General features: G+C 51.1%; 1 protein-coding gene across 2 annotated transcripts in view; it reads left to right on the top strand.

Moving 5' to 3' along the window:
• The window catches only part of LOC142188372 (uncharacterized), a 36,886-nt gene that overhangs the window by 1,411 nt on the left and 13,228 nt on the right, over positions 1 to 22,247 (top strand). For both annotated transcript variants that reach the window (XM_075261821.1, XM_075261822.1), the window contains exons 3-4: positions 13,682 to 14,136; positions 16,530 to 17,151. In XM_075261821.1, the coding sequence (XP_075117922.1) occupies positions 13,682 to 14,136; positions 16,530 to 17,151 (1,077 nt within the window). The remainder of the gene's footprint in view (positions 1 to 13,681; positions 14,137 to 16,529; positions 17,152 to 22,247) is intronic.

Below are 22,247 nucleotides of genomic sequence, written 5' to 3'. Positions count from 1 at the left end.
ACCATTTTTGTTTAGTACCCCTATAGGAGGTTGGGAGAGCGGGTGCAGTTCCCCTTTAAACAGTTTACTTGGACTTTGGTATCCCCATGATTTTCGGGTGGGTGTCACTATGGCGGCTATATTCTGTAGGAGGGGCGCTGCGTCTTGGTAAGAGGAGATGTAGCAGAGCTGAGGGTGATGTATTGGGGCCCTGCTGGGACTTGTAGTTTATACAGTTTTATAACGAATCCTCCCGTATCGTCGTGTCGGCCATTTGCCTAGATGGGGCTGGTGGGAATATTCTGGATCTGCAGGCCAAGTCCCGGCCTAAGGTTAAAGGGTTAACTCCCCCCGCCCCTCCTGGACTGGCAGATGGGACCGGCAGGGGAAATGGGGTCAGATATCCAAACTGTCTAAGGCTGAGTTCACACATAGCAGTATTGTGGCAGAAAACTGCAGGTCGGGATGACATCATGGGCAGCCCCAACCTTAAAGAAACCACCCGAAACTGGTTGCCCACACAGTTTTCCTTTAAAGGGAATTTTGGCGGGGAAGTTCACACCGGGCGCCGCCGCAGATCAGCTGTTTGAAGCTTCCCAGGCTATATGACGTCACGTTCATTGGTCACATGGCCCACTTAAGTGAATAGTCGGAACTGCAATACCAAGTGCAGCCACTATGCTATGTATGGCACTGTGCGTGGTCTCTTCAAGCAGTTGATCTGTGGGGATCTCGAGTGTCCGGCCCCCAAAGGTCTTCAGTTGGTGACCTGTCCTATCCATTATTAAGGCTGGAATACCCCTTTAAAGGAGTTGTCACATGTACTATGGAGCCGGACCTGTCGCATTCTGGAAGGAAGACCATCCCTTTAAGCCTTGGACAAAACCTGCGTCATGTAGTCGTGGTAAATCTGGATGTAACGCGTCTGCCCCATGTGAACTGACCCTCATAAATCGGGCTGCTTCCTTCAAGGCTCTGTTCACACTCTGCGCTCCCCTATAAGCCATCATACAAGGTCGCTCCGCAACTACGTGGCGACTTTATGTTCACCTTCGTACGGTGAATTTGTGAACATTGTGGCGGCGACTATATACAATAACGCTTGATCTGTATTAGGGATTAGAGGTCACCATTGGGGTCACAGGGCGGCGCCATTCGCCTAGGTCAGCGTGGCGATGTTTGGTCACATGACTGTAGCCTTATTATTTAGCGCTGTGTGAAGGCCACCGCTGACTCTGGTCCCAGAATGCTTTGCTGCGAGTTGGCTCGGTGTCACGGTCGTGGCCTCGGCGGGTGGTTGTTTTGGGACGGGGTCACCAGATAATGCAGTCTTTCTCCTCCTGCCCGGGGCGTCCATTGTGCTGCCTGCCCCCTGTTTGCTTTTCCTCTGCCCTGTGTGATGTGAGCCGCAGCTCTGGAGGAAACGCCAATAAGAACGCGGCAGCGGCTGCTGTGTCTATTTTGGTCGGGGTTGTTTATTAGGACAGGGCACGGTATGCTGCCTGGAATGTCTGCTGCGGCGCCGGCCCTCCCGTCTCTGCACACTGCTCACCCAGGTCTTGCTTAGTTATCCGTACCTGGAAAAGCTGGGTGATGAACACAATGGCAGTAATGCAGCGCACTCTACTACATCACTGCATGACTGGAAATCACCCAGCTTTCCCAGTGTTCCCTTATAACCTGTCTCTTCTGAAATTTCCCATAGTGCGTTCCGTCACATACAGAAATAATCTGCACAAACAATCAGCGGCCTGTCTGCGACTAACCTACTTATGTGATCAGCTGCGGGGGGCGGTGCATCCACATCACAGCATGCGGGGGGACGGGGAGTCTGAAGATTGTACATTCTCCTCACTGAACCCCCTACCCCTCTAATACAAGCACACAGGTTATATACTGGTGCGCTGGGAGCGGTATTAGTAGTATATTCTGGTACATAGGTGCAGTATTATAGTAGTTATATTCTTGTACATAGGTGCAGTATTATAGTAGTTATATTCTTGTACATAGGAGTAGTATTATAGTAGTTATATTCTTGTACATAGGAGCAGTATTATAGTAGTTATATTCTTGTACATAGGAGCAGTATTATAGTAGTTATATTCTTGTACATAGGAGCAGTATTATAGTAGTTATATTCTTGTACATAGGGGTAGTATTATAGTAGTTATATTCTTGTACATAGGAGTAGTATTATAGTAGTTATATTCTTGTACATAGGAGCAGTATTATAGTAGTTATATTCTTGTACATAGGAGCAGTATTATAGTAGTTATATTCTTGTACATAGGAGTAGTATTATAGTAGTTATATTCTTGTACATAGGAGCAGTATTATAGTAGTTATATTCTTGTACATAGGAGGTAGTATTATAGTAGTTATATTCTTGTACATAGGGGCAGTATTATAGTAGTTATATTCTTGTACATAGGAGGTAGTATTATAGTAGTTATATTCTTGTACATAGGAGTAGTATTATAGTAGTTATATTCTTGTACATAGGAGCAGTATTATAGTAGTTATATTCTTGTACATAGGAGTAGTATTATAGTAGTTATATTCTTGTACATAGGAGCAGTATTATAGTAGTTATATTCTTGTACATAGGAGGTAGTATTATAGTAGTTATATTCTTGTACATAGGGGCAGTATTATAGTAGTTATATTCTTGTACATAGGAGGTAGTATTATAGTAGTTATATTCTTGTACATAGGAGTAGTATTATAGTAGTTATATTCTTGTACATAGGAGTAGTATTATAGTAGTTATATTCTTGTACATAGGAGCAGTATTATAGTAGTTATATTCTTGTACATAGGAGTAGTATTATAGTAGTTATATTCTTGTACATAGGAGCAGTATTATAGTAGTTATATTCTTGTACATAGGAGGTAGTATAGTAGTTATATTCTTGTACATGGGAGTAGTATTATAGTAGTTATATTCATGTACATAGGAGGTAGTATTATAGTAGTTATATTCTTGTACATAGGAGTAGTATTATAGTAGTTATATTCTTGTTCATAGGAGTAGTATTATAGTAGTTATATTCTTGTACATAGGAGCAGTATTATAGTAGTCATATTCTTGTACATAGGAGTAGTATTATAGTAGTTATATTCTTGTACATAGGAGTAGTATTATAGTAGTTATATTCTTGTACATAGGAGCAGTATTATAGTAGTTATATTCTTGTACATAGGAGGTAGTATTATAGTAGTTATATTCTAGTACATAGCAGGTAGTATTATAGTAGTTATATTCTTGTACATAGGAGGTAGTATTATAGTAGTTATATATATGAGGTGTGTGTTCAGAGCAGTTGTCACATCCCTTCCCCCACTCCATTAGATGTGTTGTATCCTGATGCATGATGGGAGGTTCCTTCCCATACAATGCTGTATAAGATGTATGCGGTATTACAGGTGCACTGGAGGAGGACTCACCTGATATAGGGCATGTCTGTCATGATGATGGTTTTTATGGGGGAGGATTGTGCAGTGTTTGATCTCTGGGAGGACTTTCTTGTTGGCTGAGGTGGAGGACTCTTTCATCCTGGCTTCATGCTTGACATGTCAGATCTTCTCCGCCATCTTGTCACATCATTTATTTACTCAGCTGGATTCTCCAGTCCTAAAGCAACAAACACATGGGAGGGTTAAAAATCCAACCTCCTACCCATAGAGCTGCCGGCCCGGGGTCTGTCCTGTCTCCTGACATGTCTGGTTCACTGTCCTGGAGAATTTTTTTCTTACAATTTGGTGTTTTTGTTCCTCAATTACTCCTCCTGGAAATGTATGACTACATTGGGGGTGTCCCTGTGCTGCCAGTGTCACACGGAGTAGGGACACTTTGTCTTTCACAATGGGGATGTATCATCCACTTGGTAATTCATTCATACATTTTCAGGAGGAATAACAGAGGAACAACACAACACCGTTATGAGAAGACATGCCCCAGAATAATGTCATGGGGAATACGTGTCAGCCTGGAATATAGGTCCTCATAAATCCCGTGTCAGATGAGCAGATGTTCTGGATTATCAGATGGATAGCTGTATAACTGCGGGGATATGGCGGTGGTATTGTCTGGATACCATAGGTGACATCCATGACGTGAGGCCTATATGGAGACCACATGGCAGTCTACAGGTTGGTAATACTGGGGTCACCGGTGGGGTCATCCTCCAGGTTGACGTCAGGGACTATTTGTGGGTCTTCCTACATTTGGGGGACTGTTATGGATCGCTCTGAGGTTTTGGCTGCCGGGTGGAATTTTCCACTTTCTATGTATTGTCGCCCCCCTGAGACATTCCTCGCGGTGCTGTGAGGTCTCGCTCGGGCGCCGCTCTCACATTCTCTGTGTTTAGACTGCGCCCTCCTGAATACTGACCTGTAGAGACACGTTGTGGGGCTGTCACGCAGCATTGGGGGGGCAGCTCTTGTTTGGGTGTCTGTGCCGGGGGTGTCGTGAGCCCTTCCTTGTATTGTTTCTGCAGAACGTCTGATGATCCGCCACTTTTTGCCAAGTTGTATGATAATCTGGAGTGTCATGTGACCTGAACTGCGGGAACGGACTGTGGGACTCCTTGTTAAAGGGGTGCTCTGACCACTGAGAGTTGAGGATTATGTCGCAGCGGTTTGACCCCTATACTGGGGTATGGTGTAACTGTGAGTGAGCGGAGTACCCCTTTAAATCTGATCATCCACAATGCCCAATAATCCACCATAATATTTGATAATCTGGCTTGTGTGATCGAGCCCGTCTCGTAATCCACAATATCTGATAATCCGCCACTTGTGACATCCGGAATAATTGAGACGGCTCCGTGCCGGATTATAACACATTATAGCAATAATCCAAGGTGGGGTAACCCGTTACCTGCGGTGCACAGTCGTTGCGTGTCCGCTGTGGTATATAAGCTATGTTGCACATGTAGCAGAGCTGAGTTTGTTCTTGCAGACAGCGCCGATGATCTGTACGGTTGCGTCTTACGTAGGACTGCGCTGTGACAAACTCTGCTCTGCTACATCCGCCCATTTAGCTATAGACGTGGGTTAACCCTTTGCAGTCACATCTGTAAGGAGCACATAGATATGACCCCCCCCCCCCCCATAGTCAGATGTCACAGGACTCGCCCGTCTACGCTGCGGGCCATGAGACCGGTCTGAGCTAGATTTTGGGTAAATCCCTGTGCGTGTGGGGTGTTGGGTACTGATGGGGTCGGAGGGGGCGCGCACTTTATTTCCAGCTGTCTCTGCAGGTTTTTTTTCCTATTCCAGTTCCAGCTGCTGAGTCGTCGTTGCCGCCGCCGCCGCGCTCGTTCAGCGTTCCCAGCCCCGCCCGGCACATACCTGCTGCTTTCTGCCTCTTCCAGCCAAAAACATTTCATCTCCACCTAAAAAAAAAAAATCTGCTGAGCCAGAGGCGAAAACAACGAAATATCAGGAAAAAACAGCCGAAAATAAATGTCCTGGGAATGTCCGGACTATCCAGCGACGGATTAGAGGAAGGTCGGCGGATACCACAACACCATAACCAATCCGGGGGCTAGGACGCAGGTCACACGGTGCAGTTTTGATGCTTTTTTTGACACCTATCGATTCTTCGTTTCCCTTGTAAAATCAAAAACTGCGTCAAAACTGCGCGAGGTTATTCCAGGCCGTTCTAAATGCACCGTATGAATACATCCATACCGGCTTTCCCAGGTTCTTGCCCCCATGCTCTTGTATAACTATGTATGCCCATCAGGATTCTCAGAAAGCTGGGTTGTCCTGCAAAATGTCCATTGACTTTGAGCATCCAATAATCCACAGCCTCATTGGTGGCGGATTGATTGAATGGTACAGAGGTGGGTGGGGCTGTGGAGTGGGCGGAGCTCTGACAACTCCTCCTTCTCCAGCTATAATAGAGCGCGCGGGTGTCATGGCGCCCTGATATTTAGGCAGTGGAGCTATTGTCAAGGCTCTGGTGAGGGTATGACTTTTGGGTGGAGCTGCCCTTTAAGTCCTCATACACGTGACCATCAAACAAGGACCCACTGATGGGGGGGGCTGGAAAGAACCGCGTCAGCCGTTTTTAGCTGACTTTTTACAACATTCATGTGCATGAGGCCCAAGACCGCCCCCTGTAGGACGCGCCAACTCCACGCAGGGGGTGAAGAACTGGTTTATCCACATGGTACAAATGCCAAAAACCGCTTGCGAAAGGTCGGCTCGTTTTATGAGGAATTCCACAAGGTTCATTTCTGCTGCAGGCGTCCTGAGACTCGGCAGCTTGTGGGGGACTACAAGTCTAAGCATGTCCTCCAGACCGTCAGATTACTAATCTGCTGCATGTCAACACGCCCTTAAAGGAGGCTTCTAATTTCCGTGACCCATTTCCTCAGGATAGGGGGTAGCTTGTACATTGGAGGGGGGTCTGGGCACTGGGGCACAAGAGGGGGGCCGAGCATGCACACCGCCGCTCCATTCATTGTCTATGGGACTGGCGGAGATGGTGGAGTACAGCGCCCCATAGAAGTGGATGGAGCACCGTACACGTGGAAGAGCAAGGGGTACAAGGGACGGCCATTCTTCTCATCATGGGGCTCCCAGCGGTCCATAGTTAGTCAGTGAAATAACCAGAATACCCCTTTAAGGCCTACTTGGAGCTGATTATTTGGGGCTCCACCGCTTTAGGACCAGGAGTCTGCCCAAAAACCATCTCCTGCCATGCACAGGGGTACGACGATGCCGAAAACCTGCCCAGAAGAGACGGACTGTAAGAGAGGCCTAGAAAATGGGGAAGGTATAAAAGTGCTGGACAAGTCTTCCCGTAGCATCCAGCCTATAGGGGGCAGTTTGATCCACTGCATTGGATCACACTGTAACTATAACCGCACGGATGGCGCTAAGAGCGGTTTTGGATCAGGTTAGAACTATAAATTGGGGAGGGGCGTACTTACTTTTATAATGGCTCCCTTGAGTGTAGTAAATAAGTTTTTTTCCTCTTTTCTAGGCTCCATTAGTGACACCACAAATCTCCGCCGCTGTTGTGTCGCCACCATGTGTTCTCCTGGGATTGTCTCTAGTCGTCTTCTCGGGGAATTTCCAGTAAAATTTGTCTAATCCAGTCCCCAAATCTCCAGAAATCTGCTAATCCAGCATAAAAGCGGGCGGGGGCGGGGGCCGAGTAGAGGGGCTCCTATGTACGTCACATGGTTAACGCCATCGCCCCTTCCCCCTCTTACTGCCCATATGGTGTCGGCCCATTGACAACCACTATACCAAATATTATACAGTCCGCTGCTCGCCGCCCCCTGTACGTGGGGCAATGATGGTGATCACCCCCACCCCCCAAAAAAATGTAAACCTCAAAAAATATAAAAAGTTCCTGTGAAGTGTTTTTGTGGGCCTTGTATGTAGTTGGGACATGGCGGGTGTATTACTATATACATATATGAGCCTGTTCAGAGACCCTCCCCGCGGCCCCCCACCCCCCACCCCCCATGGCCGCTCTCTATAGGAATTATATTTAGATGGTGAATTTTCCTGTTGTCGGCGGCCGCAGGAAGCGAGCGCAGTTATATAAACATCAGTCCCAGGACAGAGGATTAGGCGGATGGATGTGACGGCGGTCATAGAGGGGCGCACCACGTACCGTAGGGTCAGTAACTGGTTAAATACAAGGTTCACATGGGTTGTTAGTATGGAGGGCACCCAAACACACCAACGTGGGAGGACCATCCAGCGATCTAGTGATGGCAGATGTCGGGTGTGCGGGGCCCTACACAATATGGCGGTCTATCTCCACCTATACACTCCTATGAGATGGTTGGCCTTATGGGTTTATTAGGTGTGTAATATGGTGGGAGCAGTGATGGAGACCCCCTGTTTCGTAGGGCGGCGCGCCGTGGGGTCAGGCACTGGTCACCAGCTCTTGCACTGGTTTCCGGTACTTTCTCATAGATAATTGTGTAAATGTGTCCTCAGTTGTCAGTATGGAGGAAGTGTGTAATGGCGGCCGTGACCACAAGGCCTACTGTGTGACACAGATACGGTGCACGAGCAGCCGCGTCATGCCGGGGCCTGTACACGTATGACAGCCTCGTGTGACTGACTACTGAAGGTCCTCGGTCCTGGGGAGGCCCGGATGCTGGGTGTCAGGAAGTGGAGAGGCCTGGGTACTAGTTGTCAGGAGGTGGGGAGGCCCGGGTACTAGTTGTCAGGAGGTGGGGAGGCCCGGGTACTAGTTGTCAGGAGGTGGGGAGGCCCGGATGCTGGGTGTCAGGAGGTGTGGAGGCCCGGATGCTGGGTGTCAGGAGGTGTGGAGGCCCGGATGCTGGGTGTCAGGGGGTGGGGAGGCCCGGATGCTGGGTGTCAGGGGGTGGGGAGGCCCGGATGCTGGGTGTCAGGGGGTGGGGAGGCCCGGATGCTGGGTGTCAGGAGGTGGGGAGGCCCGGATGCTGGGTGTCAGGAGGTGGGGAGGCCCGGGTGTCAGGAGGTGGGGAGGCCCGGATGCTGGGTGTCAGGAGGTGGAGAGGCCCGGATGCTGGGTGTCAGGGGGTGTGGAGGCCCGGATGCTGGGTGTCAGGAGGTGTGGAGGCCCGGATGCTGGGTGTCAGGAGGTGGGGAGGCCCGGGTGTCAGGAGGTGGGGAGGCCCGGATGCTGGGTGTCAGGGGGTGTGGAGGCCCGGGTACTAGTTGTCAGGAGGTGTGGAGGCCCGGGTGCTGGGTGTCAGGAGGTGTGGAGGCCCGGGTGCTGGGTGTCAGGAGGTGGAGAGGCCCGGATGCTGGGTGTCAGGAGGTGTGGAGGCCCGGGTGCTGGGTGTCAGGAGGTGTGGAGGCCCGGGTGCTGGGTGTCAGGAGGTGGAGAGGCCCGGATGCTGGGTGTCAGGAGGTGTGGAGGCCCGGGTGCTGGGTGTCAGGAGGTGGGGAGGCCCGGGTGTCAGGAGGTGGGGAGGCCCGGATGCTGGGTGTCAGGGGGTGTGGAGGCCCGGGTACTAGTTGTCAGGAGGTGTGGAGGCCCGGGTGCTGGGTGTCAGGAGGTGTGGAGGCCCGGGTGCTGGGTGTCAGGAGGTGTGGAGGCCCGGGTGCTGGGTGTCAGGAGGTGGAGAGGCCCGGATGCTGGGTGTCAGGAGGTGTGGAGGCCCGGATGCTGGGTGTCAGGAGGTGTGGAGGCCCGGGTGCTGGGTGTCAGGAGGTGTGGAGGCCCGGGTGCTGGGTGTCAGGAGGTGGAGAGGCCCGGATGCTGGGTGTCAGGAGGTGTGGAGGCCCGGATGCTGGGTGTCAGGAGGTGTGGAGGCCCGGATGCTGGGTGTCAGGAGGTGGGGAGGCCCGGGTGCTGGGTGTCAGGAGGTGGGGAGGCCCGGATGCTGGGTGTCAGGGGGTGTGGAGGCCCGGATGCTGGGTGTCAGGAGGTGTGGAGGCCCGGATGCTGGGTGTCAGGAGGTGGGGAGGCCCGGGTGTCAGGAGGTGGGGAGGCCCGGATGCTAGGTGTCAGGAGGTGGGGAGGCCCGGATGCTGGGTGTCAGGAGGTGTGGAGGCCCGGATGCTGGGTGTCAGGAGGTGGGGAGGCCCGGGTGCTGGGTGTCAGGAGGTGGGGAGGCCCGGGTGCTGGGTGTCAGGAGGTGGGGAGGCCCGGATGCTGGGTGTCAGGAGGTGGGGAGGCCCGGATGCTGGGTGTCAGGAGGTGGGGAGGCCCGGATGCTGGGTGTCAGGAGGTGGGGAGGCCCGGATGCTGGGTGTCAGGAGGTGGGGAGGCCCGGGTGCTGGGTGTCAGGAGGTGGGGAGGCCCGGATGCTGGGTGTCAGGAGGTGGGGAGGCCCGGATGCTGGGTGTCAGGAGGTTGGGAGGCCCGGATGCTGGGTGTCAGGAGGTGGGGAGGCCCGGATGCTGGGTGTCGGGGTGGGGAGGCCCGGGTGTCAGGGGGTGGGGAGGCCCGGGTGTCAGGAGGTGTGGAGGCCCGGATGCTGGGTGTCAGGAGGTGTGGAGGCCCGGATGCTGGGTGTCAGGAGGTGTGGAGGCCCGGATGCTGGGTGTCAGGGGGTGTGGAGGCCCGGATGCTGGGTGTCAGGGGGTGGGGAGGCCCGGATGCTGGGTGTCAGGAGGTGGGGAGGCCCGGATGCTGGGTGTCAGGAGGTGGGGAGGCCCGGATGCTGGGTGTCAGGAGGTGGGGAGGCCCGGATGCTGGGTGTCAGGAGGTGGGGAGGCCCGGATGCTGGGTGTCAGGAGGTGGGGAGGCCCGGATGCTGGGTGTCAGGAGGTGGGGAGGCCCGGGTGCTGGGTGTCAGGAGGTGGGGAGGCCCGGATGCTGGGTGTCAGGAGGTGGGGAGGCCCGGATGCTGGGTGTCAGGAGGTGGGGAGGCCCGGATGCTGGGTGTCAGGAGGTGGGGAGGCCCGGGTGCTGGGTGTCAGGAGGTGGGGAGGCCCGGGTGCTGGGTGTCAGGGGGTGTGGAGGCCCGGGTGTCAGGGGGTGGGGAGGCCCGGGTGTCAGGAGGTGTGGAGGCCCGGATGCTGGGTGTCAGGAGGTGTGGAGGCCCGGATGCTGGGTGTCAGGGGGTGTGGAGGCCCGGATGCTGGGTGTCAGGGGGTGGGGAGGCCCGGATGCTGGGTGTCAGGGGGTGGGGAGGCCCGGATGCTGGGTGTCAGGAGGTGGGGAGGCCCGGATGCTGGGTGTCAGGAGGTGTGGAGGCCCGGATGCTGGGTGTCAGGAGGTGGGGAGGCCCGGATGCTGGGTGTCAGGAGGTGGGGAGGCCCGGATGCTGGGTGTCAGGAGGTGGGGAGGCCCGGGTGCTGGGTGTCAGGAGGTGCGGAGGCCCGGGTGCTGGGTGTCAGGAGGTGGGGAGGCCCAGGTACTAGTTGTCTGGGATGGGGAGGCACTGGATATTAGTTGTCAGGGGGGTGTGGAGGCCCGGATGCTACTTGTCAGGGTGGGAGCATGCTGTGTGGGTGAAGATTCCAGGGTACTGACTATTACACCACAGAAGCTGGATCCGGCGAGGGCTTCCAGTAGGACGGTTCAGGCTGCAGTAAGAGCAGTGTCTGTGCCGCCATCTGGGTATACGGTGATCACAACGTCCCAAAGCGAAGACTAAGCTGCTGGAGAATGGGACAGGAAGTGTTGTCATAGGACACTGGAGCAGAGACGTTGCCAGCTTTAGTTCTCTCTTTCTCCAGTGATGTTTCCACACAGGAATAAGATGAGTTTTTCCTCCGTTATGTAACACACCCGCCATTACACGATATATTTAGAAATTCTTCCTTAAGCCCTTGTTCACATGAAGCAGTTTCTGCGCCTTGGTCCGCTCTGTCCCCTGACTAGGTCCATGTGATTATAGATTAACCCCATACAGGCTGTCATGCCCAGCGATGGGTTGGATCGGTGTTAGTATGTGGTGCTGTGTACCAGGAGATTCTTGTGCTTGTCTTGGCTCGGCCTCTAAAGCCCTTCAGACTAGAACAAATAGGAACCTTCCTGAAATCTGGGCCCGGTCCAGGAGCCGCAGCTCTGCTCTGTGTCCTATGGCGGTAGACGTGTTATGTAACGCACCAGTGCTGCTGTGTGAGCGGGAAAACTACCGTCCTCCGGCTTCATGTCACCGTACAGTGCAAGGAACGCTGCTCTGCACCTGGCGGAGACTCCATAGACGGCCCAGGCCCCCCGCCCCACTGTCAGATATTTTATCTACTTGCTGGGATTGGAACATTTGTCTTGGCTGTGACCAGAACCAGTATATCACCCCAGCCCTGCAGATAGATAGGTTACTGTCACCAGAACCAGGATATCACCCCAGCCCTGCAGATAGATAGGTTACTGTCACCAGAACCAGGATATCACCCCAGCCCTGCAGATAGATAGGTTACTGTCACCAGACCCAGCATATCACCCCAGCCCTGCAGATAGATAGGTTACTGTCACCAGAACCAGCATATCACCCCAGCCCTGCAGATAGATAGGTTACTGTCACCAGAACCAGGATATCACCCCAGCCCTGCAGATAGATAGGTTACTGTCACCAGACCCAGCACATCACCCCAGCCCTGCAGATGGATAGGTTACTGTCACCAGAACCAGCATATCACCCCAGCCCTGCAGATAGATAGGTTACAGTCACCAGAACCAGGATATCCCCCCAGCCCTGCAGATAGATAGGTTACTGTCACCAGAACCAGCATATCACCCCAGCCCTGCAGATAGATAGGTTACTGTCACCAGAACCAGGATATCACCCCAGCCCTGCAGATAGATAGGTTACTGTCACCAGGACCAGCATATCACCCCAGCCCTGCAGATAGATAGGTTACTGTCACCAGACCCAGCATATCACCCCAGCCCTGCAGATAGATAGGTTACTGTCACCAGAACCAGCATATCACCCCAGCCCTGCAGATAGATAGGTTACTGTCACCAGAACCAGCATATCACCCCAGCCCTGCAGATAGATAGGTTACTGTCACCAGAACCAGGATATCACCCCAGCCCTGCAGATAGATAGGTTAGTGTCACCAGAACCAGCATATCACCCCAGTCCTGCAGATTGATAGGTTAGTGTCACCAGAACCAGCATATCACCCCAGCCCTGCAGATTGATAGGTTAGTGTCACCAGAACCAGCATATCACCCCAGCCCTGCAGATAGATAGGTTACTGTCACCAGACGCAGCATATCACCCCAGCCCTGCAGATAGATAGGTTACTGTCACCAGAACCAGCATATCACCCCAGCCCTGCAGATAGATAGGTTGAGGTGACAGTCCCTTTAAGCCTTTGTATCCATATCCCACATCTGTGACGGAGCCTCCAGCACAAATATTTGCTTTTGATCCAAAGGGCAGTAAAAAGTTCTGCCACTCCATAATAAGAGCTTTGTGTCAGTGAATGGAAGCGTTGTAGTTTTACATTTGCAGGCTGCAGACCCATTCAGGACTGGGATTTCGCACAGCTCAGGGTCTGTTACAGTTGTATTCAGTGTAGACAATCCTCTGAGACTTCTTCCGTATCTGCAGTGCAGGTATCTGCTCTGTGTGCATTGGGTCAGTTTTAGCAGTTTAGCTCCTGGAAGATTATGGATCTGATCTGCTCACATGTGGACACAACTGAGGATCTTCCTATTCACTGACCAATTGCAAAGTCCTTAAAATTGTTGATATTGTTTTCCTGATCATTCAGTCTCTAGGTGGCGCTGTTGTCTGTGTTGCTTCACTTGGTTTAATGCAGCTTTGTGTATTTTATATGAAAAATGAAGGTTAAAGAGATTTCCCAGGCTAAAAATTTTGCTGACCTATCCTAACGATAGCTCACGAATATCAGATCGGTGGGGGTCTGACACCTGGTACCCCCTTCGACCAGCTGATATCCATAGAATGGAGCAGGAAGGAGACAGCGCTGTTCTGTGTAGTGGTGGAATAGAGTCATTGCAGGTTAGCTCCTATGGAAGTGAATGGAAACTCGTTTGCAGTACCGGGTGTGGCCACTACAGCGAGAACAGCGCTGTTTACTTCCTGCTGTATTCTCTGTGTATCAGCTAGTGATAACACTTGATTGATGGGGTTGTCAAGTGTCGGAACATCACTAATCTGATATCGATGAGCTTTCCTTGGGATATTTCTAGCCTGGATTTCCCTTATAACTCAGGAGTTTGCTTAGATTTATGGCGTTTTTCCAGAGTTGGTGTCTCCTTCCCACCACTGACCTGCTTGTTACTTCCATTCCGTTGCAGATGGTACAAGCTCCGTTCAAAGCCCGGAAAGAAAGAGAAGGAACGTGGAGAGATCCAGGTGTCCATTCAGTTCACAAGGAACAATCTGACGGCCAGCATGTTTGACCTTTCCATCAAAGACAAGCCCAAGACTCCTTTCGGGAAACTGAAGGACAAGCTGAAGGTCAAGAAGCTCTCCCAAATGGAGTCCTCATCCGCCATCGTGCCGAGCAACATTGGCCGTCTGGACAGCGACGATGAAGATGAGAAAAAGCCAAAGTCTAAGGCGGCCGCCTTCTTTAAGGGGCGTCTACGGAAAAGTTCCTTGACCAGGTCCAATACCTCTCTGGGATCTGACAGCACCATCTCCTCCACAAGTGGCACCGTGCCCACCACGGCTGGGATCTCCATCGTGCTCCCAGATGTCATCAAGAAACCGGCCTCCAGAAACAGCAGCCTTTCCACCGAGCCTACCGGTACGTGACCTGATGGACGGACTATAATGCAACCCACACAACTGCTCAGGGCCCTGGAGATCAGGGGGCCCGCAGTGCTGGGTGCATTATGGCATTTTTTTTTTTATTATTGACCACTACCTATTGGATTGTTTCAACAGGGAGCAGCCAATGTTTTACCCGCCCATCCCCAGCAGACCTGCCCCTTCTTTGGTCTCCAGGGGGTGCTGCACAGTATGTTCTTCTGTGTTGGGACCTAAGGTGCAGCGACTTTTGGAGCTAAGGCTGAGGCGGGCCTGGACGGGATCGGGGATGTGGGAGGAAAACAACGAGTGTTACCTACCATTAGATAGCGGCTTATTGTGTGGGTGGCAATAGAGAGGGCAGTGTATGGTGTGGGGGACAAGAGAGGGGGAGTGTAGGGTGTGGGGGGACGAGAGGGGGCAGTGTAGGGTGTGGGGGGACAAGAGAGGGGGCAGTGTACAGTGTAGGGGACAAGAGAGGGGGCAGTGTACGGTGTGGGGGACGAGAGGGGGCAGTGTACGGTGTGGGGGACGAGAGGGGGCAGTGTACGGTGTGGGGGACGAGAGGGGGCAGTGTACGGTGTGGGGGACAATAGAGGGGGCAGTGTACGGTGTGGGGGACAATAGAGGGGGCAGTGTACGGTGTGGGGGACAATAGAGGGGGCAGTGTACGGTGTGGGGGACAATAGAGGGGGCAGTGTTCGGTGTGGGGGACAATAGAGGGCGCAGTGTACGGTGTGGGGGACTAGAGGGGGCATTGTACGGTGTGGGGGACTATAGAGGGGGCATTGTACATTGTGGGGGACGAGAGGGGGCATTGTACGGTGTGGGGGACAAGAGGGGGCAGGGTATGATGTGGGGGACAAGAGAGGGGGCAGTATACTGTGTGTGCAAAAAAAAAAAGGGCAGTATTATGTGTGGGGACCAAGAAAAGTTGGTAGTGTAGGGGGCAATATATACTGTTGGAACCTGGAAAGGGGGGGCATTATACTGTGTGGGGGCAATAAAGGAGGTGTTTTTTTTTTTTTCTTTGTTTTTTTTTTTTGGTGGTGTGGCCTAAAATTTTAATTAGGGGAAGGCCCCAGGCATAATTTCAGTTGAGGCGCCTAAAATGACTGCCCCTCTCCTCCACCAAGGGACAGGGGGCGCTGCAATCAGATTTTTGTGTCTTTCACGGCCATATTAATGAGCTTGTCCTCAGTCGTAGCCCCGCCATACTGTACATCTCTTTCCCTGGTGACAGTTCCTGTCCGTGTTGCGTCCTGACAGGCGCTCTGGGGAATGACGGCCGTGTTACGGTATTTGATCTGCTGGCATTAGGAGAGGCCGTGATTTACTGTCTGCCCTGTGCTGCCCTCTATCTGCACTGATGTGTACAGCAGGCCTCCTTTCTGACGACTTGCTGTTCAGAGCGTTATTGGGTTGTTTTTTGGACTGACAAATGGCAAGTTTTTGGGTCCTTCGAAACGGATTTGAATGTATTTGTTTTTGACAAGGGCCGTTATTTTGCATCACAAATGGAGCTACTAAACGCATATAAATGGCATAATGTGAATGGAGCCCAACAGGTAGCCTGGCGGCATGGGGCAGCGTCCTGAGTGGCGAGTATTAGTACTATAGTCCCTCCTTGTATACGCATGGGCCCAGACATTTTTTTTTTTTTTTATGCTCTAGACATGGATGTGCCAAAATTTTTGTAAAACGTAAGCAACAATTTTCCTTTTACACCCAAAACACTATTATACTCCGAGGTCTCCTCAGGCCCCAGAGTATAATGTGTGGAGGCCCAGGAAAGGCAAGTAAAAATAAAATCTACTTGCCTCCCCTGGGCAACCAGCGGTCCCCTGGTGTCATCTTCTGGTCTCTGGATGGTGTCACCACTGAGGCCTGTGATTGGACCACAGTGGTCATGTGGGGACACTGATGTCATCCAGGGGCTGGAAGAGACCAGAAGCAGATGCCAGGGGACCGCCGGACACCCAGTAGAGGTGAGTATAGCAGTTTATTATTTTTACTCCTCCTCAGGACACAGAGTATAGTAATAGCGCTGTTATCCCAAAACAATTGGGACAAAGTTGGTCACATTTTGAGGATCGCCTCTCGCTTGATCACACAATTCCTGACAATCTCCACATCACTGCACCACTAAACCCAACAAGGATGGCAGGGTATAAAATTTTGGCCCAGCTAGCAAAGCCCCGATGACCAGGCTTCCTCCGAGATCACTCAGATTTTCCCATCTTACAGTATGAAGGTGTCTCTAATAAAGTGGCCATTCTGTGTATGTCTATTTATTGGGGGTGTATAGAATGAGGAACCCGAAACGGGGGATTTGGTATGAACAGAACCTAAAACTTACCATTGTTATAATTGTCGATTGTATCTTCTTAGTTAAAGACCACGAAGCTTCGCCCAGGATGACGCACAAGAGGGCGTTCAGCGATGAAGTCAGCCAACTAAAGCTCTTCCCAGAACCAAAGTCTGTGCAGAACCTAAAGCCAAAAGGTAGCCCCATCTCCAAGTCTTCCGTATGTATCAACGGAAGCCATGTCTACACAGAAGTGCCTGCTCCAAAGCCAATGCCTTCTCTAGAAAAATCTTCACCCGCGTCCAGGTCCTTTCAGAACATTGTGAAGAAAGCGGAGGATGTGACGGAAGTCTTCAGAGGACCAAGCCATAGCTCCGAAAAACTGGAGCATAAACTGACAGGTCCAGCTGTGGAGGAACAAAGCACTTCATCGAAACCAAAGCCAAGCCATGAACCAGTGCGAGTGGAGACCAAACCTGTTCAGATCACAACCCCTATGGTGTTTACCGAGGATGTGTCCAAGAGTAAGAGTCAAGAGAAGGTCAAAGAGGAGAAGCCGAAGATCAGTCACCAAGGATCTGGGAAGAACGAGCCTGGTAACAAGACTGAGCCAAAACCTCACGTGCAGGCAAGCTCTGAGGAGAGAGGGAAGGCCGGCTCCTGGTTTGGGTCTAAAGATACCAAGGAAACTCATCAAAAACCAAGGTGGGTAGTTTGTGTTTTTTTTTTTTTAGTTTGTGTTTCCACCTTTTAGTCCTCCAGTGACAGGATAATATATGTCCTTGTGAGAGGTCGATCACACGTGGTGACACTTCTTAGACCTACCATGGACTTCGGCCTGGTATTTTCAACTCGAGCCAAGCTGAAAGCCTTGCAGATCCATTGTAAGAATCCATGGTGGTTCTTGGACTACTTTGACACGGCCAAGGTTGGGCAGGGAAACTTAGACTATACACTCACCGGCCACTTTATTAGGTACACCTGTCCAACTGCTCGTTAACACTTAATTTCTAATCAGCCAATCACATGGCGGCAACTCAGTGCATTTAGGCATGTAGACATGGTCAAGACAATCTCCTGCAGTTCAAACCGAGCATCAGTATGGGGGGGAAGAAAGGTGATTTGAGTGCCTTTGAACGTGGCATGGTTGTTGGTGCCAGAAGGGCTGGTCTGAGTATTTCAGAAACTGCTGATCTACTGGGATTTTCACGCACAACCATCTCTAGGGTTTACAGAGAATGGTCCGAAAAAGAAAAAACATCCAGTGAGCGGCAGTTCTGTGGGCGGAAATGCGTTGTTGATGCCAGAGGTCAGAGGAGAATGGCCAGACTGGTTCCAGCTGATAGAAAGGCAACAGTGACTCAAATAGCCACCCGTTACAACCAAGGTAGCCAGAAGAGCATCTCTGAACGCCGCACAGTACGTCCAACTTTGAGGCTACAGATGGGCTACAGCAGCATAAGACCACACCGGGTGCCACTCCTTTCAGCTAAGAACAGGAAACTGAGGCTACAATTTGCACAAGCTCATCGAAATTGGACAATTGAAGATTGGAAAAACGTTGCCTGGTCTGATGAGTCTCGATTTCTGCTGCGACATTTGGATGGTAGGGTCAGAATTTGTCGACAACAACATGAAAGCATGGATCCATCCTGCCTTGTATCGGTAACGGTTCAGGCTGGTAGTGGTGGTGTCATGGTGTGGGGAATATTTTCTTGGCACTCTTTGGGCCCCTTGGTACCAATTGAGCATCGTTGCAACGCCAAAGCCTACCTGAGTATTGTTGCTGACCATGTCCATCCCTTTATGACCACAATGTACCCAACATCTGATGGCTACTTTCAGCAGGATAATGCAATGCCATGTCATAAAGCTGGAATCATCTCAGACTGGTTTCTTGAACATGACAATGAGTTCACTGTACTCCAATGGCCTCCACAGTCACCAGATCTCAATCCAATAGAGGAGCATCTTTGGGATGTGGTGGAACGGGAGATTCGCATCATGGATGTGCAGCCGATAAATCTGCGACTGCAACTGTGTGATGCCATCATGTCAATATGGACCAAAATCTCTGAGGAATGCTTCCAGCACCTTGTTGTATCTATGCCACGAAGAATTGAGGCAGTTCTGAAGGCAAAAGGGGGTCCAACCCGTTACTAGCATGGTGTACCTAATAAAGTGGCCGGTGAGTGTATATCTGCCAGATAGACCAGGCCAGACCTTTCTCCTATACTAGGATTAGCATTCAACCTGGTGACACAGGCCTATGTTTTTTGGCCTGGCCTTAGTCCGTGGACCTCACTCCAGATGACACGTGAAATGACTGAAGGGCGAATTCTCCATGGTTTACCGTTTTTGTTTTTGATCTTCTTCAGCGCCCGTCATTGGTTAGATGGCTGTATGACTGGGTTCAAGTATTGAGGAGAAGGTGTTGGTATTGGTATTGGTTTTTGGGAGTTAGATTTCTTTTTTTTGGACTACTACCCTCTGTCTATGTGGCTCCGGATTCTGTATTTCAGCTCTTATTCCCTTTTTGTACAGGCCCCTGCTACTACCTGTCGTCGACCGCAACCCCTCAGATACGCTAATGATGAAATTAAGGGTTACGCTGTCACTTCCCCTTTAATACTCACATCCTCTTCTGTCGAACACAATCCTATTTTCCAGCTCATTAACCATTTATACGCTTTGGTAACCTCACAAATGTCAGCCCATTGATTCTACATAAATGGAAGTCCTGGCGTAAATGCCGTCTGCGGAGCGTGCCCTTAATTGTGTGGGTGGAGGGGAGGGAGTCGAGGCCATGGGATGTCATAAGTGGCATCCCGGTACGGTTCTTTCTATGTATCATCTCATAAGAAGTCATATAAGTATATCTATAAGACGGCTTTATCTTAAGGGGACAGTCCAGTCTTAAAGGAGCACTTTAGTGACGGCGATTATTACCGAGTTATATGTTCCTTTCTGGTCCTTAGCTGTGTCATGTGACCAGCATTGTCCAACGGACGTAGCAACCCCGGTGGACAGGAGGTCGGTGTCTCTAGCCCATAATATGGGAGTCTCCTAGAAATGAATGGAGAATCTGACTCGTCTCCACATGACAAGTTGCATCAATTATAGTCTTCTTACTGATCACATGACCTAAGTGAGGAGCACAAGAGAGCATATAACTCACTAATACAGACCTCAGAGAGAAGATTGCCTTCACTAGAACTTGTATACCACAGAGGAGAAGAATTTTAGTGAGAGTGCTACTTTAAAGGAATTCTACCATTAAACTACTTTTTTTTTCTAATTACCACGTCAGAATAGCCTTAAGAAAGGCTATTCGTCTCCTACCTTTAGACGTGGTCTCCGCCGCGCCGTTCCATAGAAATACCGGTTTTAACCGGTATGCAAATGAGCTCTCTGCAGCAATGAGGGCGGGCCCCAGCTCTGAAAGGCCGATGAGCGCGTCCCCATTGCTGCCCAGAGCTCTTTCCTGCACCGCCTCCTTCTTCTGCAGCAACTCCGCCTCTTCTGGCTTCTCTTGCTGTTGTAGTTCTATACAGGAGAATAGAGAGGCCACCCCAAAATGGCCGCCGACTCCTGTATTGAACTGCAAGAGCAGCTACCCAAAAATGGCCACCGGCCGGCGGCCATTTTTGGGTAGCCGCTCTTGCAGTTCAATACAGGAGCCGGCCGGCGGCCATTTTGTGGTGGCCTCTCTATGCTCCTGTATAGAACTACAAGAGCAAGAGAAGCCAGAAGAGGCGGAGTTGCTGCAGAAGAAGGAGGCGGTGCAGGAAAGAGCTCTGGGCAGCAATGGGGACGCGCTCATCGGCCTTTCAGCGCTGGGGCCCGCCCTCATTGCTGCAGAGAGCTCATTTGCATACTGGTTAAAACCGGTATTTCTACAGAACGGCGCGGCGGAGACCACGTCTAAAGGTAGGAGACGAATAGCCTTTCTTAAGGCTATTCCGACGTGGTCATTAGAAAAAAAGGTAGTTTAATGGTAGAATCCCTTTAAGCATGGGAGGCATACTCTCCTAACTCCGGTGTCCATTAAAATCAAGGAGGGGGAATTTAGTGTATGTGCTTACTCCACACACCCTTACCCCTGTCTGCATTTTTATAGGCTACCCATGAACCGACTTGCCACCTTCAGTTGGCCACTCGTGAAAATGTTCCCTCTTTGTGATTCCCCACCCGTTTCGGCCATGACACAACCCCTTATTGTTATGTGCCATGTCCGTTTTTGTGACTCGGACAACAAATGTGCCTATCGCACATGGCCTGGAGCCCGGTGGATACAGAACCATTTCGCCGGGCCTGTAAAGTTTGTCCACTCTTCCGGGATGCCATCAGGTCATAATGTGGGTCTCCAGTTGTGTTGGGAACGTCCACAGGGGCAGACATCTTAGCTTATGTCTTCCCTGGGGTGGGGCAGCGATATTTAAGAACGTAGTGATCGATAGCGCTCAGGCTTTGCCATCTTGCCAGCTGGAGGGCCGATGGGATGTTTTCTGGGCACGTTTGCCCCCTCTATAACCAGCATAGATAGGACATAGTACAGGCAGCCTTATGTACGCGTTCCTGTCTCCAGCCCTCGTGCAGTGCTATATATTACCAGATATTAGTGTAATTGCAGGGTTCGCTCAGACACGGCGGGCGCCGCGCCTTCGTGTGAGGAGGACGATTATCTCACACTCTAGTAATTAGTCAGATAAGAACCTATTAGCTTCATTACTTATATGTATACAAGATGTCTTAAGAACAGGCTGCCCTCTATATATTACATCCTACAGATGGGAACAAGACGGAAGCCAATAAAGGGGTTGTCCAGGACTAGAAAAAAAAATTTGCTACACTTTTTTTCCATAGACTTGTGATACGGAGCATGCCCAATGAAGTGAATGCGACTGGCCGGACAAACGTGTCGCTGTTTCTGAGGGTAAAAAATATATCTTTCGTAATCCTGACTTGATCCGCTCCACTGATTTCGGCGCAGTTGTGCTAGTCTCTGTGTGATGTCACCAGGAGAAGAGGCCCAGCCCTAAATCCTTGGACCAGAAAGCTATATACAACAATAAATCGTTGCCGGACACCCATCGTATCAAGCAAGGGGTAGGACTGGGTTCGTGGCGACGTTTTCTACGTGTAGACACCAAGCTTGACCACCCAGATCCCCTTGGGTAGGGAGTTGAGTGTCCGGACCTTCTCCATGGTCCCAACAATGCTGTGTTTGGATTTCATGCATCCATTCCAGTCTTGCATATCTGAAGAATTTATCAGTGCGACTGTAGGATGTTCTAGGGGGGTGTCAGGGTATCCGGGGTAAAGGTGTGACCTCAATCAGCCACGTATGGAATCCATAACTAAGATGAATCCCACATGGCCGATCCTGTACCAAACCACCTGAGAATCGGGAGCCCAATTAGTATATTAGGTGCTGAAACGGCACTGATTGCTCAGGAATGGTGGGAGGTAGAGAAAAAATTTCAATTGCTCCGGGAGTGTTGGAGCGGAGTCTATTGAAGGATGGAAAGAGTTGGTGGAGGAGATGAGGTCCTCTTTAATTGGCACCATGTCAGGCAACGTAGTGGGTACAGCTATGACCCCATTGAAAGAATCCAGGGTGGGTGATATGTGGCACTGATTTTCCTAGGATACCATCTTGACAAAAGTTGGGCATAGCTATTGGTCTACGTTTTCTGTGTGCCTGTATTTTCTCGATACAGATGTCCTATCCATTAGTGTGCCGTTTATGGCCGCCGCTGGGCAGGTATATGGTGGTATACCTTATTTATGCTGTACAG

This window comes from Leptodactylus fuscus, chromosome 1, assembly GCF_031893055.1.
Source record: "Leptodactylus fuscus isolate aLepFus1 chromosome 1, aLepFus1.hap2, whole genome shotgun sequence".
NCBI classification, from domain to species: domain Eukaryota; kingdom Metazoa; phylum Chordata; class Amphibia; order Anura; family Leptodactylidae; genus Leptodactylus; species Leptodactylus fuscus.
This window is presented reverse-complemented; position numbering and strand designations above follow the sequence as displayed.